Below are 17,286 nucleotides of genomic sequence, written 5' to 3'. Positions count from 1 at the left end.
TAGGGTTAGGGTTAGGGTTAGGGTTAGGGTTAGGGTTGGGGTTGGGGTTGGGGTTGGGGTTGGGGTTGGGGTTGGGGTTGGGGTTGGGGTTGGGGTTGTGTGGGCTAGGGTTAGGGTTAGGGTTAGGGTTTAGGGTTAGGGTTAGGGTTAGGGTTGTGTGGGTTAGGGTTAGGGTTAGGGTTAGGGTTAGGGTTTAGGGTTAGGGTTAGGGTTTAGGGGTTTAGGGGTTTAGGGGTTAGGGGTTAGGGGTTAGGGGTTAGGGGTTAGGGGTTAGGGTTTAGGGGTTAGGGTTTAGGGGTTGGGGTTGGGGTTGGGGTTGGGGTTGTGTGGGCTAGGGTTAGGGTTAGGGTTAGGGTTAGGGTTTAGGGTTAGGGTTAGGGTTAGGGTTGTGTGGGTTAGGGTTAGGGTTAGGGTTAGGGTTAGGGTTTAGGGTTAGGGTTAGGGTTAGGGTTTAGGGGTTTAGGGGTTTAGGGGTTAGGGGTTAGGGGTTAGGGGTTAGGGGTTAGGGGTTAGGGGTTAGGGTTTAGGGGTTAGGGTTTAGGGGTTAGGGGTTAGGGTTTAGGGGTTAGGGGTTAGGGTTTAGGGGTTAGGGGTTAGGGCTAGGGCTAGGGCTAGGGCTAGGGCTTTAGGGTTTTAGGGTTTTAGGGCAGACATTAGTATCCCATTGGCCCCCCTAATAACCATCCGGCCACACGGTATTTACTTACGGCACCCTCTCTCATCGGAGTGGTCTCTGCAGTCATAGACACCGTCGCACCGGTATATCTGGCTAACACACTGGTCTCCACTGGCACAGGGAAACTCGTTTGAGTTACAGGAAAACTCTGAGAAAATAAGAAGCATGAAACAGCCTGAGCACAGACAGTCCTACAGTGAGGAGAAATAAAATAAAACAGACACTGAGACACTTCCTACAATAGGGCAAATGCAGCACCAACAGCTTACATAGTCTGATGTATGTTTTGAGAGAGAGGGTGCAGTCAGTCTTTTGGCCTGTGAAGAAAGAACAAAGAATCTCTCACCACAGTCCTTTTCATCGGATCCGTCTAAGCAGTCCTGGTCTCCATCACAGACAAAGGAGTTGTGGATGCAACGGTGATCTGGACACAGGAAGAATCCTGGGATGCAAGTGGTGATGGACGAGTCTGACAAGAGAAATGGAAAGATAAAGACATTTTCTTTCAGCATTTTGGATTTTTGCTGGCTCTAAGTATTGATAAATATGAGAAAGATGGGAAGGTTTGGCGAGAGCTAGAATGTCATTGTATGCTGTAGTATTAAGATTTCCCTTCACCAGAAAAACAGGGTCTAGACCAAATAATGAAAAACAGCCCCAGTCCGTTATTCCTCCTCCACCAAACTTTACAGTTGGCACTATGTAATAGGGCAGGTAATGTTCTCCTGGCATTCGTTTGTCCATGGAGATTGCATGGCTGCATGCTTGTTTGTATGCACCTGTAAGCAATGGGTGTGGCTGAAGTAGCCAAACTCACTAATTAGAAGGGGTGTCCACTTACTTTGGGCCATGTAGTGTATATTCCATTAATTCAACTGGGTATTTGCTAAAAACAGTGTAAGCACCTCACACAAGGGTACAACAGCACAACAATTTTTATCCATGACTCAAACCTACACCCTTTCAGTTACCTTACACTATACTTTCACTCATATATATGAAAGGCTGATACAGTATAGCACCACAGAAACTGTGCACACTTAAACTGTTAGATTATGTTGAATATTAAATATCAGGAATCATATGACTGCTATATTAAATAATACATACTACATATCCTAGGCTGAATTGCACAGAATTGGTTGATGGAGATATTATAAAAATAAGAAATCCATGTCCACGAAACCTCCTTAATTGTCTTAATTTCTGCATACATTTTAATAAATAATTAATGGACTATAAAGATTAGTCCTCGTACAATTACAATAAAATGCAGAGAATTCTCCCGCTCTCAAGGATTCAGATGGATTGGCTCCTCCCTGTCCTGGCGTCTCTATACTCACTGCAGTTCCTCTCATCTGAGCCGTCCCCACAGTCGTTGTCCGCGTCACACACCCAGCTGCTGGGGACACAGTTGCCGTTGGCACAGGCGAAGTGCGATGAGCCGCAGGTGGTCGGTCGCCGGGTGGGGCAGTTGTCCTCGTCCGTCCCGTCTCCGCAGTCATCCTGGCCATCACAGCGCCATGCGGAGGGGATGCAGCGCTTGTTCCCGCAGGTGAATGCGCGAGGGGAGCAGGTCATCCCTGTCGAGAGGACAAGGCGTAGATGTAATGGTAACGTATTTCACCCTGTGTTTTTGTGTTCCATATATTACATTACATTACATGCATTTAGCAGACGCTCTAATCCAGAGCGATTTACACAGCTTTTTATATAGCATTTATATAGAAATAATATATAATGCAGGTTAAGTACCTTGCTCAAGGACACAATGGCAGTGTCCTACCTGGGAATCGAACCTGTGACCTTTACGTTACAAGACTAACTCCTATATATAGATCTGAGCATTGTATAAGCATCACTGTATGAAAAAAATGGCATCTGTGGTTTTATTGTGTGTAAGACCTGCCCCTGTGGTCCTTAGTGCTGAGAATGGGATGACACAGCTGTGGTTTTTAATAAAGACGAATGAAGACATTTATGCACACTGACACAGGCACAAACCTACAACACACATGCACATTTACAGACGCGGACACACAGGCCTACAAATATACACACACCTACAGACACACACACAGACCCACGCACACACAGGCGCACACTGATCCAGACACACAGGCTCATCAGCTCACCTGAATCGGTGCAGTTGGTTTCGTCCGTGTTGTCTACGCAGTCCTGTTTGCCGTCACAGCGGTAGGAGTTGGGGATGCAGCGGCCCTCATCGCAGGGGAAGGAGTAGGACCCGCAGCTGGTGTCCGGCGGTGGCACCGAGTCGTCCTTCACGCAGTCGCGCTGGTTCTCCTGCAGCTTCATGCCATAGGGACAGCCGCACACGCGACCGGACGTGGGCGTTGGGAAGCAGAAGTGACTGCAGCGGCCATTCAGGACGGGAGAATTGCATTTGCTGCCAAAATCTGTGCAGGAGAAACATTTAAACTCAACATTTTTCTATTTATCTTATAGCTCCCTTTATGAGTGATTCGCCATACAGAACACCAACATGGATGTTTCCTTTAACACATGGCAAACTGTGTATGAAAATTAATAGGAGAGAAGTTTTCAATTATTCTATAGCACCTTTAACAGAGACACTCTCACAAAGACACTTTAATGAAAAAGAAGAAATAGGAAACATTTGTTCAGGAAATTTTAATAGAAAATGGGGCGACATAGCTCAGGAGGTAAGACCGATTGTCTGGCAGTCGGAGGGTTGCCAGTTCAAACCCCGTCCTGGGTGTGTCGAAGTGTCCTTGAGCAAGACGCCTAACCCCTAACCCCTAACTGCTATGGCGAATGAGAGGCATCAATTGTAAAGCGCTTTGGATAAAAGCGCTATATAAATGCAGTCCATTTACCAGAAAAGATGGGGTTTTTTTTCAGCTAGTATTTGATCCTAAACATTGAGCACATCACTGCGCTGAGGGAAGTGATTCCTGTCGTTTACTCACTGCTGTGAAGCGAAGCAGTGTAGGCCTTTACGCTCATTATCCCGTAGATGCCCTGCCGGATGGGGATGATGTTTCCCCCATCTCTTTTCCGCAGGCGGAACACCGCCCTCGTCCTCCAGTCGGACACGAAAAGGTGATCTGAGGGAGAGAAGCACAAGCGCAATGATAAGAGAGAGGCAATCATGATCAAAATGAGCCTCCGATTTCCAGAGGTGGATGTCCCCACCTGTGTGGATGGTGAGGGAGAATGGCTCGGTGATCTGTCCGATGTTGGGGAAAGTCTGCCTGTCCTGACCGTGCAGGTCAACGTGTTCAATCTTATCCAGGAGTGCATCCACCCAGTAGACCCGGTCCAACCTTGGGGATGGAGCCATACCAGAGAAAACCTGAGCATGGCAATTAATTAAACCTGCCAATTCAGAATGAATTACACGTGCAGTCATCATGCAATGAAACTGCACTACCTTTGGTGATGAATCAACAGATCTAACTAAAACACACGCAGGCACATACATATCGAATAGCAATAAGAATGTCTGGTGCAGAAACAGACACGTGGGGCTTTCACCGTACATGTAGTCTACGGCAAGCCCATTGGGCCAACCCAGAGTGGTGTTGATGAGGGGAATTGCGTTGCTGCCATCTGGGAAGGCTCTCATGATCACAGCAGGGCGATACCAGTCCGACCAAAAAAGGTATCTGCAGGGGCACATGATTTCACACTAACATCAAATAGCATACCGTGGAAACCCTCTCTTTGAATGACCTTAAATAGAAGATAACATAACGTGGCATAATGATGAGAACAGGGCTTTCAGCCACACAATGCTTACCATTTTTCTTAACCACTAAAGTGTACCTAGTGATCAGTTTACCTACAACCTAGATAGTATCTTGTACCATATCAAGCCTGGTCTTGAAAACTCTCTTTGCTACATGACCTGGCAAGCTATTCCACACAATGACTACTCTCTGTGTGAATGAATACTTACCTACCTAATGTCTGTGAGGAATTCACTTTTTGCTAATTTACATTTATGTGCCCTCATTCTACTAACTAAAATTAACCTGAAGAATCTCTTGTAGCTCACTTTGTTAATTCCTTTTATGGATTTAAAAGCCTCACTCAAAATGCCCTAAGTCTCATTTAACTAAGCTTGAAGAGGTTAAGCATTTTAAGTCCTTCCGCATAACATATCTTTCATACCAGAAACCAATTTGGTTGCCCTTCTTTGAACCTTTTTCAGAGCTTCTATATCTTTATTTTAGTATGCTTCCACAACTGCACACAATACTCAATAAGTGTGGTCTGACAAAGGTGTTGTATAAGATAAGTATAACTTCCTAGGATTCATACTCAATACTGTTAGCTATATATAACTATGGATATAACTATAAGGTTCCAGGTCAAGTGACACGTTGCCTTTTAAGTATCAAATGCATGACAGCAGCATGTCTTCCTGCAGCATTCGATGGCTCACCCAGCACTGGGGTGCACTGCAATGCCCCGAGGATTTTTCAGGCCCGTCACGATGTCCCGTCGAGACTTGTCCGTCACCTTGAATGCAACGATCGTCCGGTAGGAGGAGGATGTCCAGAACAGAACCTTGGAGGTCCAGTCGTATGCCATGGATTCAACCATTCCAATTCTGTAGCCTGTCAGGATCTGCTGACCTGTAGTACAACAATGTTAAACAACACTCTCGCAACCACAACAGACACTCAACTCACCACTGAGAGGATGATTTAGCATGCTGACAGGGTCATGCCTGTTTCCTCTTGCAAGCTCTGGTGTCTCATTTATATCAGGTTTACACTTTAATCTTCAGTTTAAAAGAACTCTCTTTCTGGGAACAAATATATATATAATATTTTTATATTGGCATAGTCTGCTGGCTATCAGGCTTTTGAATATGTTATTGTTACAGACTATCCTTGTTGGCTCTTTTTTTGGTGGGGGGAGGGGTGGATATGCACTGCACAATAAAACAATGATCTTTAACAATGGACACATACTGACGTATACATATGGAAGCTGCTTACTCTTCAAAAACTTTTAACTGCTTCGTATATGTATATTTTTTGAGTAAGATTAATGGAATTGGCAAGTTAAGAGAAGTTTTACTTGGATTACTATTTTCCCACAATTCTCTTCAATTGATATATGATGGAAGAAGTCCCTGAACCCACTTGAACCTATGAAATGAGCCGGTGGCTTGAAAATCAAACCCATGCAGTCCAGAATGTGGATCTTAGACTCACTCGTGCCATTGACAGCCGCCTTGTAAATGAGTGCCCTGGTCCTGTCATTGTAGAAAACAGCTTCCTCCTTCCCATCATACTCCACAGCAGAGGAGGAGAAGGTGGCCCCCAGGCCACTAAGGGGGAGGATCACGTCCTCTTGCATGGACTGGTTCAATGGGATGCCCCGTACCGCTGTCTGTGTTGCCACCAACAGGAAGTCTGTCAACTCTGATGGCAAGAAAAAAAGGAAAAGAGGAGACCTCAAAAAATTGAAATATGACACGCATTTGCTGCAGGTCACCAACCAGAGACAGGATATTAGAAAAGAACAGAAGAAACTTGCAATAGACTAATGCTACTGAAAAGAATGTAAGTGTCTTCATGTAGCTTCACTTCTGAAGCTAATAACCTTTAAAACAGATCCCATTGCTAGTTCTTTTAACTGAAACCCATCACACAAATGGTAACCTTCCTTTCTGGATACCCTAAAGATACAGCATGCCGACAGCTGTAGCCCTCTGTCACACCAGTCCCTTCCCAAGTGTACACTGTGACTCACTGAAACAGGAGTGGCGGTCGGGCTGCAGATCGTAGCCTAGGCGACACTTGCAGCGGAATCCCAGCCCATCATTGTCAGTGCGGTGGCTCAGCACGCAGATGTGCTCGCAGCCCCCATTGTGGCGGCCGCAGGGGTTCTTCACTATGAGGAGAAAGGGAGGGGGAGAAACACAGAGTGGTAAAAGCAATGCGGCAAGCAAAACTACAGAAGACACATATACATAAATTGGGTATATGACAAAATCAAACTTTCTGGGTTCAACATTGGACATCCTATTCATCATCATTTTTCACACAGATTTTTCTCACCAACAGGTTGTAGGACGCCATGTGAGACCACAATGTGACCGGGGCGGCTTGTGGTGCGGTACAAGAGTTTTGGGTTGCTCCCGTTGAACCTGTTGGCCTGTACGACACCCATCTTAGTCCAGTCTGTGAAGAAGACGTGGTTCTCGAAAACGGACAGGCCATACGGGTGTGGAACCTGAGTACCTCCATTCAGTACTGTTTTCCTGAAAGATGAGAACCGCTATCATTTTACTGGCAACAACACTGTCACTGTTGCTGTGCCACAAAATACAGCATGCTTTGTCTTTAGAGCATGGTGAAATTAGCTGATGCTGTATATCAGAGTTTAATCTGTTACCTTAGAGACCAACTCATAGACAGAGGATAGTAGCCGATTACGTGTTAGCCGAGTCGAATTTTCAAGACCGAAAATGAGGCGCGAAATAGGCCTATGTGTTAGAAATTTTAACTCATTTTAAATACAGCTTCTGTGAATAAGTATTGGCTGGTAGCCAGTAGTACTAGCTTCTGTTGTAACGAGGGGTACATCGACAGACAAGCGGCGCTGTGTACTGTAGCAAACGCATTGGGGTGAGAAAACGTTGCTGTCACTGCTAGAAAGAATGCGTAATGCATCTATAATGAGATGAACCTTTCGAATACGACGGCATATAAAACGGTATTACAAAAGTAAAATTTGACATATTATACATAGTTAGAAAGCTTATTCTGTCACCTATTGGATCGATGAAGTGTAGATCAAGCCAGATTGTAGTACAAAGTTCGACAACATCCAAAGCAACATGTGTGGTATTACAAGATGACATCGTTTTCTGGAGTAAGACCGGACCAGAAGCTGCTGCACACGTGTTGTTGATGGCGTTGTTGCACTTTTTAGTACAGGCTGGCTTGATTGAGAATTCATTCCTTCAGTAGGTGAGAGTATAAGCTTTCTAACCACATATAACACGTCTAATTTTGGTTTTGGAATATCGGTTTTAGGTCAACCGAAAGTTTTCTCATCATCGCATTAAATGCACTCACTCTTTGACGGCACTAGCATTCAAAGACGCTGCACTTGACAAAACGTCGTCAACGAATTTGCGTAGTATCTTGTGAAATACTAATATTATTGAGGACTTCTGGGTATGCCTAAGCCATATGTTTGTTGATATACCTAGCTGACAGCGTTTTCATTTGTAATTTTGCATTTGGAATACCGTTTTATCGCGTTCACTTCCGCATTCAGCTCTATCATTTCTGGTGGCTAAGTCGCCAGGAAACCTCATTTGAACAACACAATCCGTACATGTACGTCTTCGTCAAGGTCTTATCTACATTGTGGTATACAGGATTTGAGGTTCACAAATGTGTGTTTTCTGTAATTACGACAAAAAGGGAGATATGCACCGTCTCTGGGTTCTGAAAACCCAGTAGATAAACCAGGTGAAAACGTATCACGTGTGCAAAGCCGACCAATGCTGTAACTTCATCACTCACATGTGAATGACGTCACAGTCCCCATTCATAGGAAAAATTGCCCCAAAAAAGTAATATTTCTCAAAAACCGTGCAGCGAGCCTTTCCACAAAGTAATAGCACACCATTCCCGATCAAGCTGATCGATTTGACATATTGCACGTGTATGTGGTGCGAAAACTGTGGGAGGAGTAGCGGTCCAAAAAATTGGAGGAATAATAAATAATAAGAATATGTGAGATAATATTAGTGTGATTGCCTAAGGCAACCACACGAAAAAACTACAGCAGCCTGTGAAATATAGACTTTGAAAAGGCTAGGACTCCAATCATCTACAGGCATGCTTCCTCCCACACTACCTTTCCAGGCCATTGTAGGTGACCGTCTCCACCACATCAAAATGGCTGTCCGCCCAGTACACTCTCTGGGTAACGATATCCAGGGTGATGCCAGAAGGAGCACCCAGCCTGGTCTTGACCAAGTCCACCCGGTTGCTGCCATCCATGAAGGCCCTCTCCAGCTTGACCTCTTCATTGCTGTAGCCCTTGTCAGTGAAGAACATGTACCTGAGATGCACAGAGGGCAGAACATCATCTAATGTTCACTTCATTGCACAGGGTCTCACTGCAGACAATGAACTATATGAAGTATTCACTTTACAAATAGTAATCCTAATGTCAGTACATTAATAATTCATTGCATTCTGGGTCCAGAACATAAGAGTTCCCTCAAAAGGTGATCAATGCCTAAAAGATTATCAATGATGCATACTTATAATTAGCATTCAGCATTAAAACTAATATGGATTTTAAAATCCATTTGTGTCCACCTGGAACCATAATGTCTCCATATGTCTCCATATGAAAATTAATGTCTGGAAAAGTATCGGGTTCAACTGTAACACAACCACACATAAATGTGCCATCTGTTGCTGTTGAGCAGGACAGAATGACAAATCCAACCAAATATCAGAAAGTAAAAAGTATCCATGGGTGGTTACTAAGCCATTCAAGTTCAAGATTACCTAAAGGGTCTATGCAACATTGCCTTTAAACATAGCATTATTTAAAATGTTATTTAAAAATTGCTTTTAAAAATGTGAATTCTGTAAAAATGTTTGTGAAATAAGAACATTAGCTCAGCATGACTACATGATAGATGTTGAAAACTGTTTTCATATAGTATATCACACAAATATATCATCACAAATATGTTGAACACACATTTGAAAACGAGATTCCACAGATAAAATAGTCAAGTCCTTGTAATTTACAAATAACTTTTTCCAAAAAAAAAATATTTTAAAAACATTAATGTTTAAAGATATAAATGTTAAACGTGGCTGTCACATCTTTATCAATGAGATATAACGCATTATAAGTTATAGAGAGAATTATAAAGATTAAATACTTATGGAGGCTTTGACTTTAAACACCACTCTACATTTAGGGTTATGATACATGTCGCTCGGCTCACCCAACTGTGGAGTCTAGTGCCAGCCCGTGGGGGGTCAAGAGGTTCTCTCCAATCAGAGTGACTCGGTTCCCCCCGCTGAAGTCACACAGGTCAATTCGGTCCACTGAACTCTCGACCACGTACAGCTTGAAATTGATCCAGTCCACGGCGATGTTTTCAGGACTGTTCACCGCAACTGACAGCACCTCCTTCAGGTCCCCCCCATCATAATTCACTGAGTAGACCTGGAGTGACACGAGATCACCATGAGGATATCGTGTGCAGGAAGTGGCTGGGTACTGTAAGGGTGACTGAAGCCAGTGGATGAAATCCAAAGGCAACAGCAGTATCTCTGCGAACCTTCTTATTGACAGTGTCGGTCCAGAAGACCCGCCGTCTGTGCCAGTGGAATGCCACGCCCATAGCTCGGCCCTTGTTCTCTGATTGGGCCAGGGTCCTAACAAGCCGCCCGTGCACATCCGCCATCATCACATCCTGGCCATTGGAGAAGATAAGCTGAGGGAGGCCATCTTACAGGGGGAAGAGAAATAGGTTAAGGATCAGGCTATTGCAGGTCATACAATTCAATTAAAGACTGTAAATAAATGATCTATAGGTTAGTGTATGGAGGACTGTGAGTGATGATGTCGTGAACACTTATGCCATGGGGTATGAGGGGCTGCTTTATTTACTCTACCTGACACATTCGCCCGGCAAATGTGCCCCTGTTCCAGGAAGTACCCATTTGCGCAGCTGCAGCGATGTGTGCCAGGGCGATCCTCACAGAAATGGTCACAGATACCCCAGATTTTGCAGTCATTATAGTCTGGAAAACACATCCAGGGCATCACTTCCAATCACCACCAACCAGTACATTGTCATACTGCTGATCATGTCAATTCCATAATTTGTTGATTGAAAGCCCTTTGAACCATAATATGCTTTCAACTTTGATCGGTTGTGATTGCATGCCAGACTTTATAGTGCTTTTCCACACGTAAGAGGGACTCACCGACACAGGTGCGACTGTCATTAGCCACAACGAAGCCGTCAGGACAGTAACAGGCTCCGCCCATTGGGGTGGCGTGACAGTGGTACTCACAGCTTAGTGCAGAGCACTGCTCCAGACCTGAAGGAATGACCAAGAGGAGCTCGTGCTGAGCCCGTGGCGACTGTTTCACAGCACTACTCCCACTGAATTCCCCCATGACCTCTTTGGTAAAGCTATAATTTCATAGGCAATCAGATAATTGTATCGTATAAAACCTGACTTGGACCAGACAGCCAATGTACTGCAGGTCTGAGATAGGGGTTTCATGGGGATTGAGTGCATTTACGGACAACCACATCATCTCAGTTATGTAAATTTCGAGTTGTTACTCAAGGGGTCACAGGAAAGACTGGGGCAGGGAAATAACTTTAGAAAAGGTCACTGTAAAAATCCTACTGGGAAAGATAAACAGGAAGATTTACAACCAAAAAGATAATAATGAATGCAAGTCATGAGTCACTTATGAGGTGAAACAATAAAATAATAAAGTGTACAGCCTTATCCCTTGGCCTAAGATTATAATCTGTAATAAAACGCAACATCCGGGAGACTGCCTTTTTGTAAGAGAGCAGTCTGTCACTTTGAAGATACATAATGTATTTTAGATACACACGCACACACTCATGCATACAAACCCCACATATAAAACATTCCAATGTTTATCTGACAAGGATGGATACAGCTGACTTGGTGACGGTGAGGGGAGGGAGGTGGGGGGGTGATGGCCTCCTGTGAGTCACCAAATAAGTAATAGCATAAATAAATACCAATAATGGATTGTGTTACTATAACAAATAACAGTGCACTTACAATACAATCATGTACCTCACATTTCACTACAAATGAACTGTTATTGTAACTGACCCTGAAAGGTTCTGATGGCTGCATTACTTTGTATTATCGTGCTGTGGAAATGTATGGACTCACTGCAGGTCAGCTGGGCAGTTGCATTGGTCTCGTCTGCTCCATTGGGACAGTCAGCGTGTCCGTCACATACCTTGCCTATGGGCACACAGAGAGGAGCGCCTGGGCATGCCCACTCTCCAGGGTAACAGTCTCGCGAGTTGCTATCTGAAAATGCATAAGTGCACATATGCATTCACATACTACTGAGACAATTCGTTTCAATCTGACACTATTTAGTGTGCAGGGTTTTAAAATGGTCTCATTTTAAGTTATAGACCAACAGTGCCGTGGGGACAGTTCTGAGCAAATCATTTAAAATTCAATTCTTTTCGTAAACATGGACAAAATTAATTACATCCAGAAAGGGATACGTCTGCCAAAAAGAAGAAAGCAAATGTCCTCTATACCCTAGAGGGAGTTTAAATAATATAACAGCATGTTTCTGTGAAGCAATAATGATCTATATACCAAATACCGATCATTACACAGTGTCTCTGATAAAACAGGACTTTGACATGTTTTAACTTTATACTAGTCACGAGCGTGAGCATAGATCATTTACCAAGTGTCACATGATTTTTGACTCAAAGAACTGGAGGAGACGAGGAACTGCATGAATAAGTGAATCTTTCCATGCGAGAACTATTTGTGGAAGATATTGTATCATTTTAGATTTTATTCATCAAGGTATGTGGGGCATATGGAAACTCCGAGAACTTTTGAGAGACTTGGACTGTCTGTTAATATCTTGTTAGCAATAGGATGCTAAAGACCTGCCTTTTTCACACATTTCATCCCATATTTAATCCAAAAATGCGATTAGTTCTCATATTTATCTAATGTGAAATGGTGAGTCTGCGGAATGTACTGTATAAGCTATTCCAAAATGATAAATTTATGATGAAAATCTAAACGTTACAAGGACATTTTATTATTTAGTGATATTTTAACACAATTCAAACATTTAGCAAATGTGTCATCTCTTAATTTTCAGTTTTTGTATGTTAATTATTTTAAAATGTTTCATACATTTAATGAATATTTCACACGTTGTTGAATGTCTCATATACTGTACATAATCAATGTCGAATGCATGAAAAAAATTTGCTAAATGTATGAATCACATATTTTCCAGTGCCCAGGTGTACTTTCAGCATCTGAGTCTCACCACATCCACTCTCGTCGCTGTAGTCCCCGCAGTCATTGAAGCCGTCACAGACCCATTCCTGAGTGATGCACCGGCCGCTGGTGCAGGTGAACTGATTCCCACTGCAGCTCTGATATGCTGGGGATCAGAGAGAGCATGATCAGCGTCATTGAGGTCAGTTAGTCACCATAGATACTCACCTATAGAAAATAGTATAGTTCATATTTTATAGATCTTAAATAGAAAATAGTATAGTTCCTTTTTTATATTAAAACATTTTTACTAAGAGACTGCTGAGTTTTCATTTCTAATGGAAAGTCTATATTTTTTTCCAAAGGAGCTAATCAGAAACCTTATTTAAAATGTTCATTGTATATGTATTACATTAACAATATTAATGATAATAAACATACTGAACAGAATGTTGAATTTCCTGCTTCCTGGAATTTTGAATTTGGTAAGTATGCATCAATATGGCTGCAATAACTCACAAAATAATTCTGCAATGAACTGAAGTTGATGTGTCTGAACCATTATTCTGAGCGGCCTCTCTTTACTCACCACAGTCCTCCTCATCACTGTTATCTCCACAGTCATCCCAGTGGTCGCACACAAAGGACAGTGGGATGCAGTAACCATTCATGCACTGGTACTGGTGCATGGGGCAGTGCTGTGCTGTTGAAGGAAACCAATAGGATTATGGGAAATGCTACATTTTAGCTTGTGTGAGATTTTGGTTTAACATTGCCACAGTCAATTTAAATAACACTCACCTATTGGTATCACTGGCTTCTCTCTAATAGCAAAACTATTTAGTGAAAGTTGTATGTGCACTACGAAACCTCAAAGTGTGTATATCTCTTGGATAGAGGATGAATAAACCTTTAGAGGACACACAGTCTACTTGAATGGAAGTTTTCTTTGTGTGTGTGCCAGTGGATGAGAGTTATAATATAAGTGTGGCTGCTGGATTGTTTGGCCTGAACTATGCACTTACTGCAGTTGTTCTCATCTGACCCGTCTCTGCAGTCCGGGATCCCATTGCAGTGCTGGGAGTTGTTGTAGCATGCTCCATTGGCACAGGTCTTTTCAGTGCAGCTGGGGTAGTCTGGAAAACATCATGCTGGACCTTTTACTTCCTTGTAATATCTACTTCCATGCACTTCATTATTGTCCAGCAAATGACTGTGTTTCTGTGAGGTTCCTTTCGTGAACCATGTTGTGGATTAATCCAAAAGTAAAATAAAAGGCCAAGGAAAGTGCAGCTTGATCTCTATATCATCTATTCCTGGGGTTTATTGTATTTTATTTCAGATCCTGTTGAGTAACGCGAAAGAATTTCCCTGTAGCTGACAGCAATTGAACTGTGTAACATGGGGGAAGTGGATACCACACAATTATTACTCTGAAACCGTGAAGTATTTCAGCATACCACTATGAACAGTAGGAGCTATGGCAAGGTTTACAATATAATAGCCCCTATTACACTTCCACTGCTTCTGAAACTGCTGTGTTTTAATAGGCGTACATGAAAGTGACTGTTTTCCAGTTTAAAAAGACTGAAAAGCCGCCATAAATCTTGCTCAATCTCACTGCAACTGACAAAATCAGCACATTTCAAAAGACAAATAAATGACTGAGTGACAAACCTTGAGTGACATATGCTGAGTGAAAAATACTGAGGAACAGTAACATTTAATACATTTAGATCGATCATAATGAACAAGGTGAAGACCAGATTAAGCTGGATCTCCTGAAGCTTTCTGAGCAAGGAGGAATGAGGCTTACTGCAGTTTCTCTCGTCTGAATTGTCCACACAGTCCTGCACTCTGTCGCACGTGTACTTCTTTGGGATGCACTGGCCCTCCTGGCAAGTGAACTGGTCCGGGTTACAAGTACGACCAGCTGGAAAACACATACAGTAAGGGTACAGAATCAGAGCCCACCAAGACTAGATGCTGAGGTCTTTAATGAGTCATGTTAAATCTATGTGAGTGCAGGGCCACATTGTGCAAATGCTACTCTGCAGTGGCTTTCACCTTATGCTACCCGCCAGGTGGGTCCTGAGAGTCAAGCAGTGATGTCACTATTTTGCATTTCCTATTCTGATGCTGTTCCCTTTTCAATATCCCCTATAGTGAACTCCACTATCAGAGATGAATGCTCTTGCCACTTAACTTATAATAAGCATTGCGTCCAGGGCCCAAATGGAGTCCATTTGCCACTAAGTGCACCTGGAGGCAGTACACTCTCTCTCATCATAAAAGATGACATTAAACCATCTTGGGCCACACTGAATACAATCTGGCCACAAGGGCCGGATCACTGTTATTATCACTGTCTGAACCTGGGCAATTTTATGGTCTCTGGGAGAGACAGTCCTGTGACAGACAAAGTGATCTGGGTCAGAATAATGGGAGGGCCTCCGGAGAGACGTGGCTTGCCCGTACGTACCGCAGGTCCGCTGTTCATCCGAGCCGTCGGCACAGTCCTCCTCGCCGTCACACACAAACAGGCTGGAGATGCACTCGCCTCCAGTCACACACTGGAACTCCCCTGCCCTGCAGGTAGGGGGCGCTGAAAGGCGCAGGGCACAATAAGCGCAAAAGCATTAAAGATGAACATTTCCTGCATCAGAGCACGGGCTGACTAAGCCAAATATGGCTGTACAGGTGTGCGCTGTCGGGAAACTCACGGCAGTTGAGCTCATCAGAGTCATCGATGCAGTCCTTGGTGCCGTCACACCGCCAGCTCTGGCTGATGCACTGGCCGTTGGAGCACTGGAACTGGCCGCTCTCGCATTGGCCTGGATAGCAAGAGTCAGAACCACTAATGCCCCGTAGTTTGTCATGGACGTCACCCAGGCTCAACACCATAATTGTATGAATAGTCGCAAAAAGTAAGAATCATTCCGTGTCCCCTGTATAGCTTGAGGGCAGCGCATCTCGTACACCAACCATGTGGACAATGCCCCGAGTGGACATTTTAAATCCGTAATATTCAACTGAAAATAATCATAATACCGTATCTCAAATAGGAAGGAGTCTAAGAATCCACTTACTATTTAGTAAACTGGGTTTATACCTGCATAGACTGTCATTTTCACAGACATAAAATTCTAGAGTCAAGCTTTTAAAAATCTAAAGATTAGAGGTAGAGAACTGAGGTAGAACGTTACATAAAATCAATGCGTTTTAATAAGTATTGTCCCAGATTAGGAATTTAAATACACAGATAAACAATAATATAGAACCCCCCCATTAATTATTATTATTATTATTATTATTATTATTATTATTATTATTATATTAGTAGAATATAATTGTCATGTTAATTCGAAGTTATTCGATCGGTGCATAAAGAATAGGAAATGATATTGTAGATCGTGCAGCTCACTTGTACGCCCCAGTTGTGTTCATATTGTGAAAAAAACATGAATAGAATCTGATATAGTCACTTCAATTGTCTGTTTTAATGCATTTGATTTGGCACCATATTACTTCACATTTAAGGCATCTGCACAGATCACGGCTACACTGTAGCAAAAACCAAGTAGATAATGGATGTGGGATTGCTTTAATAATAAGCATGGATATGAACATCTAAAATAAATGGGGAGAATTAAATGAACCAACATACCTTTTCAGTAAACCCATTACATGTGTAAAATAGCTTGAGCTACATCTATGCATGTGCTGCTTCGGACACCCCGATCCCAAAATCCTCCGATATCAGCTTAAAAATGTATTCAGTCTAATGAGGACTACATTTAGATGGTTGAAATCATATTCATCAAATATATATTGCTATGAACTATCTAGGGTAAACTATGGAATTCTTTAAGTACTTTTGTCTTGTGCCATCTTAAAAACATTGCCAATTTATGAATCTTAACGAACCTTTAGATTTCATAATGATGCCGAAAAGGTGAGTGAAAGTGAAGGACAAATGCTGATTGAATCCAGGTGTTTTTCATCATGTGATTCATACCCATAGATTAAATTAGCATACATTAAATTTGATACATACCTTGAACAAATCTGGTCCCTTGACAAAGAAGTATTAACATAATAGACAAAAAACAAAGACCTAAACGGTCCATTCTGCACATTCCCTATTCTGCTTAACAGCCTTCCTGTTTTGGTTTTTAGGTAGGTAAGAAGAATAAAATCAATAAACACGCAGTGCCTCCAGTTTGTTCATCACTGAGTTCCTTCTCCAGTTGTTCCTCTGATGAAGAGCAACCAGCAAGTGGCATCGAGCCTTATGGATGAAAGTCCTTCACCCTGGGTCTTTAGACAGAAATTTCAGTTAAAAGACAAAGTATACTGTTTATGGCTCAGCAGTATTCATGTAAGATTAACTTTCGCTGGCTAAAATGCTGACAGCATCAGCAAAAAAATACATACACTCTAGCTGCCGTACAATGGAGTAAAATTGTTTGTTTGATATTCAAAAGTGTGTTTTTACTAAATGATGTTTGACAAATTGGAGTAACTTTTGAGAAAACAAGAAGGTTATAGGTATATGTA

The 17,286-nt window shown here is 42.7% G+C and overlaps 1 protein-coding gene across 1 annotated transcript in view; it reads right to left on the bottom strand.

The window, feature by feature from the left end:
• lrp2b (low density lipoprotein receptor-related protein 2b) overlaps window positions 1–17,027 on the bottom strand; it is a 57,372-nt gene extending 40,345 nt beyond the window's left edge. Inside the window, exons 1-24 of the mRNA XM_035397829.1 lie at window positions 16,784–17,027; window positions 15,450–15,560; window positions 15,209–15,331; window positions 14,543–14,659; window positions 13,752–13,862; window positions 13,316–13,429; window positions 12,776–12,892; window positions 11,629–11,772; window positions 10,663–10,779; window positions 10,348–10,476; window positions 10,011–10,180; window positions 9,672–9,895; window positions 8,555–8,761; window positions 6,739–6,941; window positions 6,431–6,571; window positions 5,890–6,099; window positions 5,109–5,301; window positions 4,201–4,326; window positions 3,854–3,984; window positions 3,628–3,765; window positions 2,812–3,093; window positions 2,020–2,259; window positions 1,023–1,145; window positions 708–824 (exon numbers count right to left, since the gene is read on the bottom strand). Of these exons, the coding sequence (XP_035253720.1) occupies window positions 708–824; window positions 1,023–1,145; window positions 2,020–2,259; window positions 2,812–3,093; window positions 3,628–3,765; window positions 3,854–3,984; window positions 4,201–4,326; window positions 5,109–5,301; window positions 5,890–6,099; window positions 6,431–6,571; window positions 6,739–6,941; window positions 8,555–8,761; window positions 9,672–9,895; window positions 10,011–10,180; window positions 10,348–10,476; window positions 10,663–10,779; window positions 11,629–11,772; window positions 12,776–12,892; window positions 13,316–13,429; window positions 13,752–13,862; window positions 14,543–14,659; window positions 15,209–15,331; window positions 15,450–15,560; window positions 16,784–16,865 (3,670 nt within the window). The 5' untranslated portion in view covers window positions 16,866–17,027. The remainder of the gene's footprint in view (window positions 1–707; window positions 825–1,022; window positions 1,146–2,019; window positions 2,260–2,811; window positions 3,094–3,627; window positions 3,766–3,853; window positions 3,985–4,200; window positions 4,327–5,108; window positions 5,302–5,889; window positions 6,100–6,430; window positions 6,572–6,738; window positions 6,942–8,554; window positions 8,762–9,671; window positions 9,896–10,010; window positions 10,181–10,347; window positions 10,477–10,662; window positions 10,780–11,628; window positions 11,773–12,775; window positions 12,893–13,315; window positions 13,430–13,751; window positions 13,863–14,542; window positions 14,660–15,208; window positions 15,332–15,449; window positions 15,561–16,783) is intronic.
• Window positions 17,028–17,286: the final 259 nt, after the last annotated feature.

The sequence above is a fragment of the Anguilla anguilla genome, chromosome 2, assembly GCF_013347855.1.
Source record: "Anguilla anguilla isolate fAngAng1 chromosome 2, fAngAng1.pri, whole genome shotgun sequence".
NCBI classification, from domain to species: Eukaryota; Metazoa; Chordata; class Actinopteri; order Anguilliformes; family Anguillidae; genus Anguilla; species Anguilla anguilla.
Note: the sequence above shows the minus strand (reverse complement) of the source record. Positions and strands in the feature narration are given on the sequence as shown.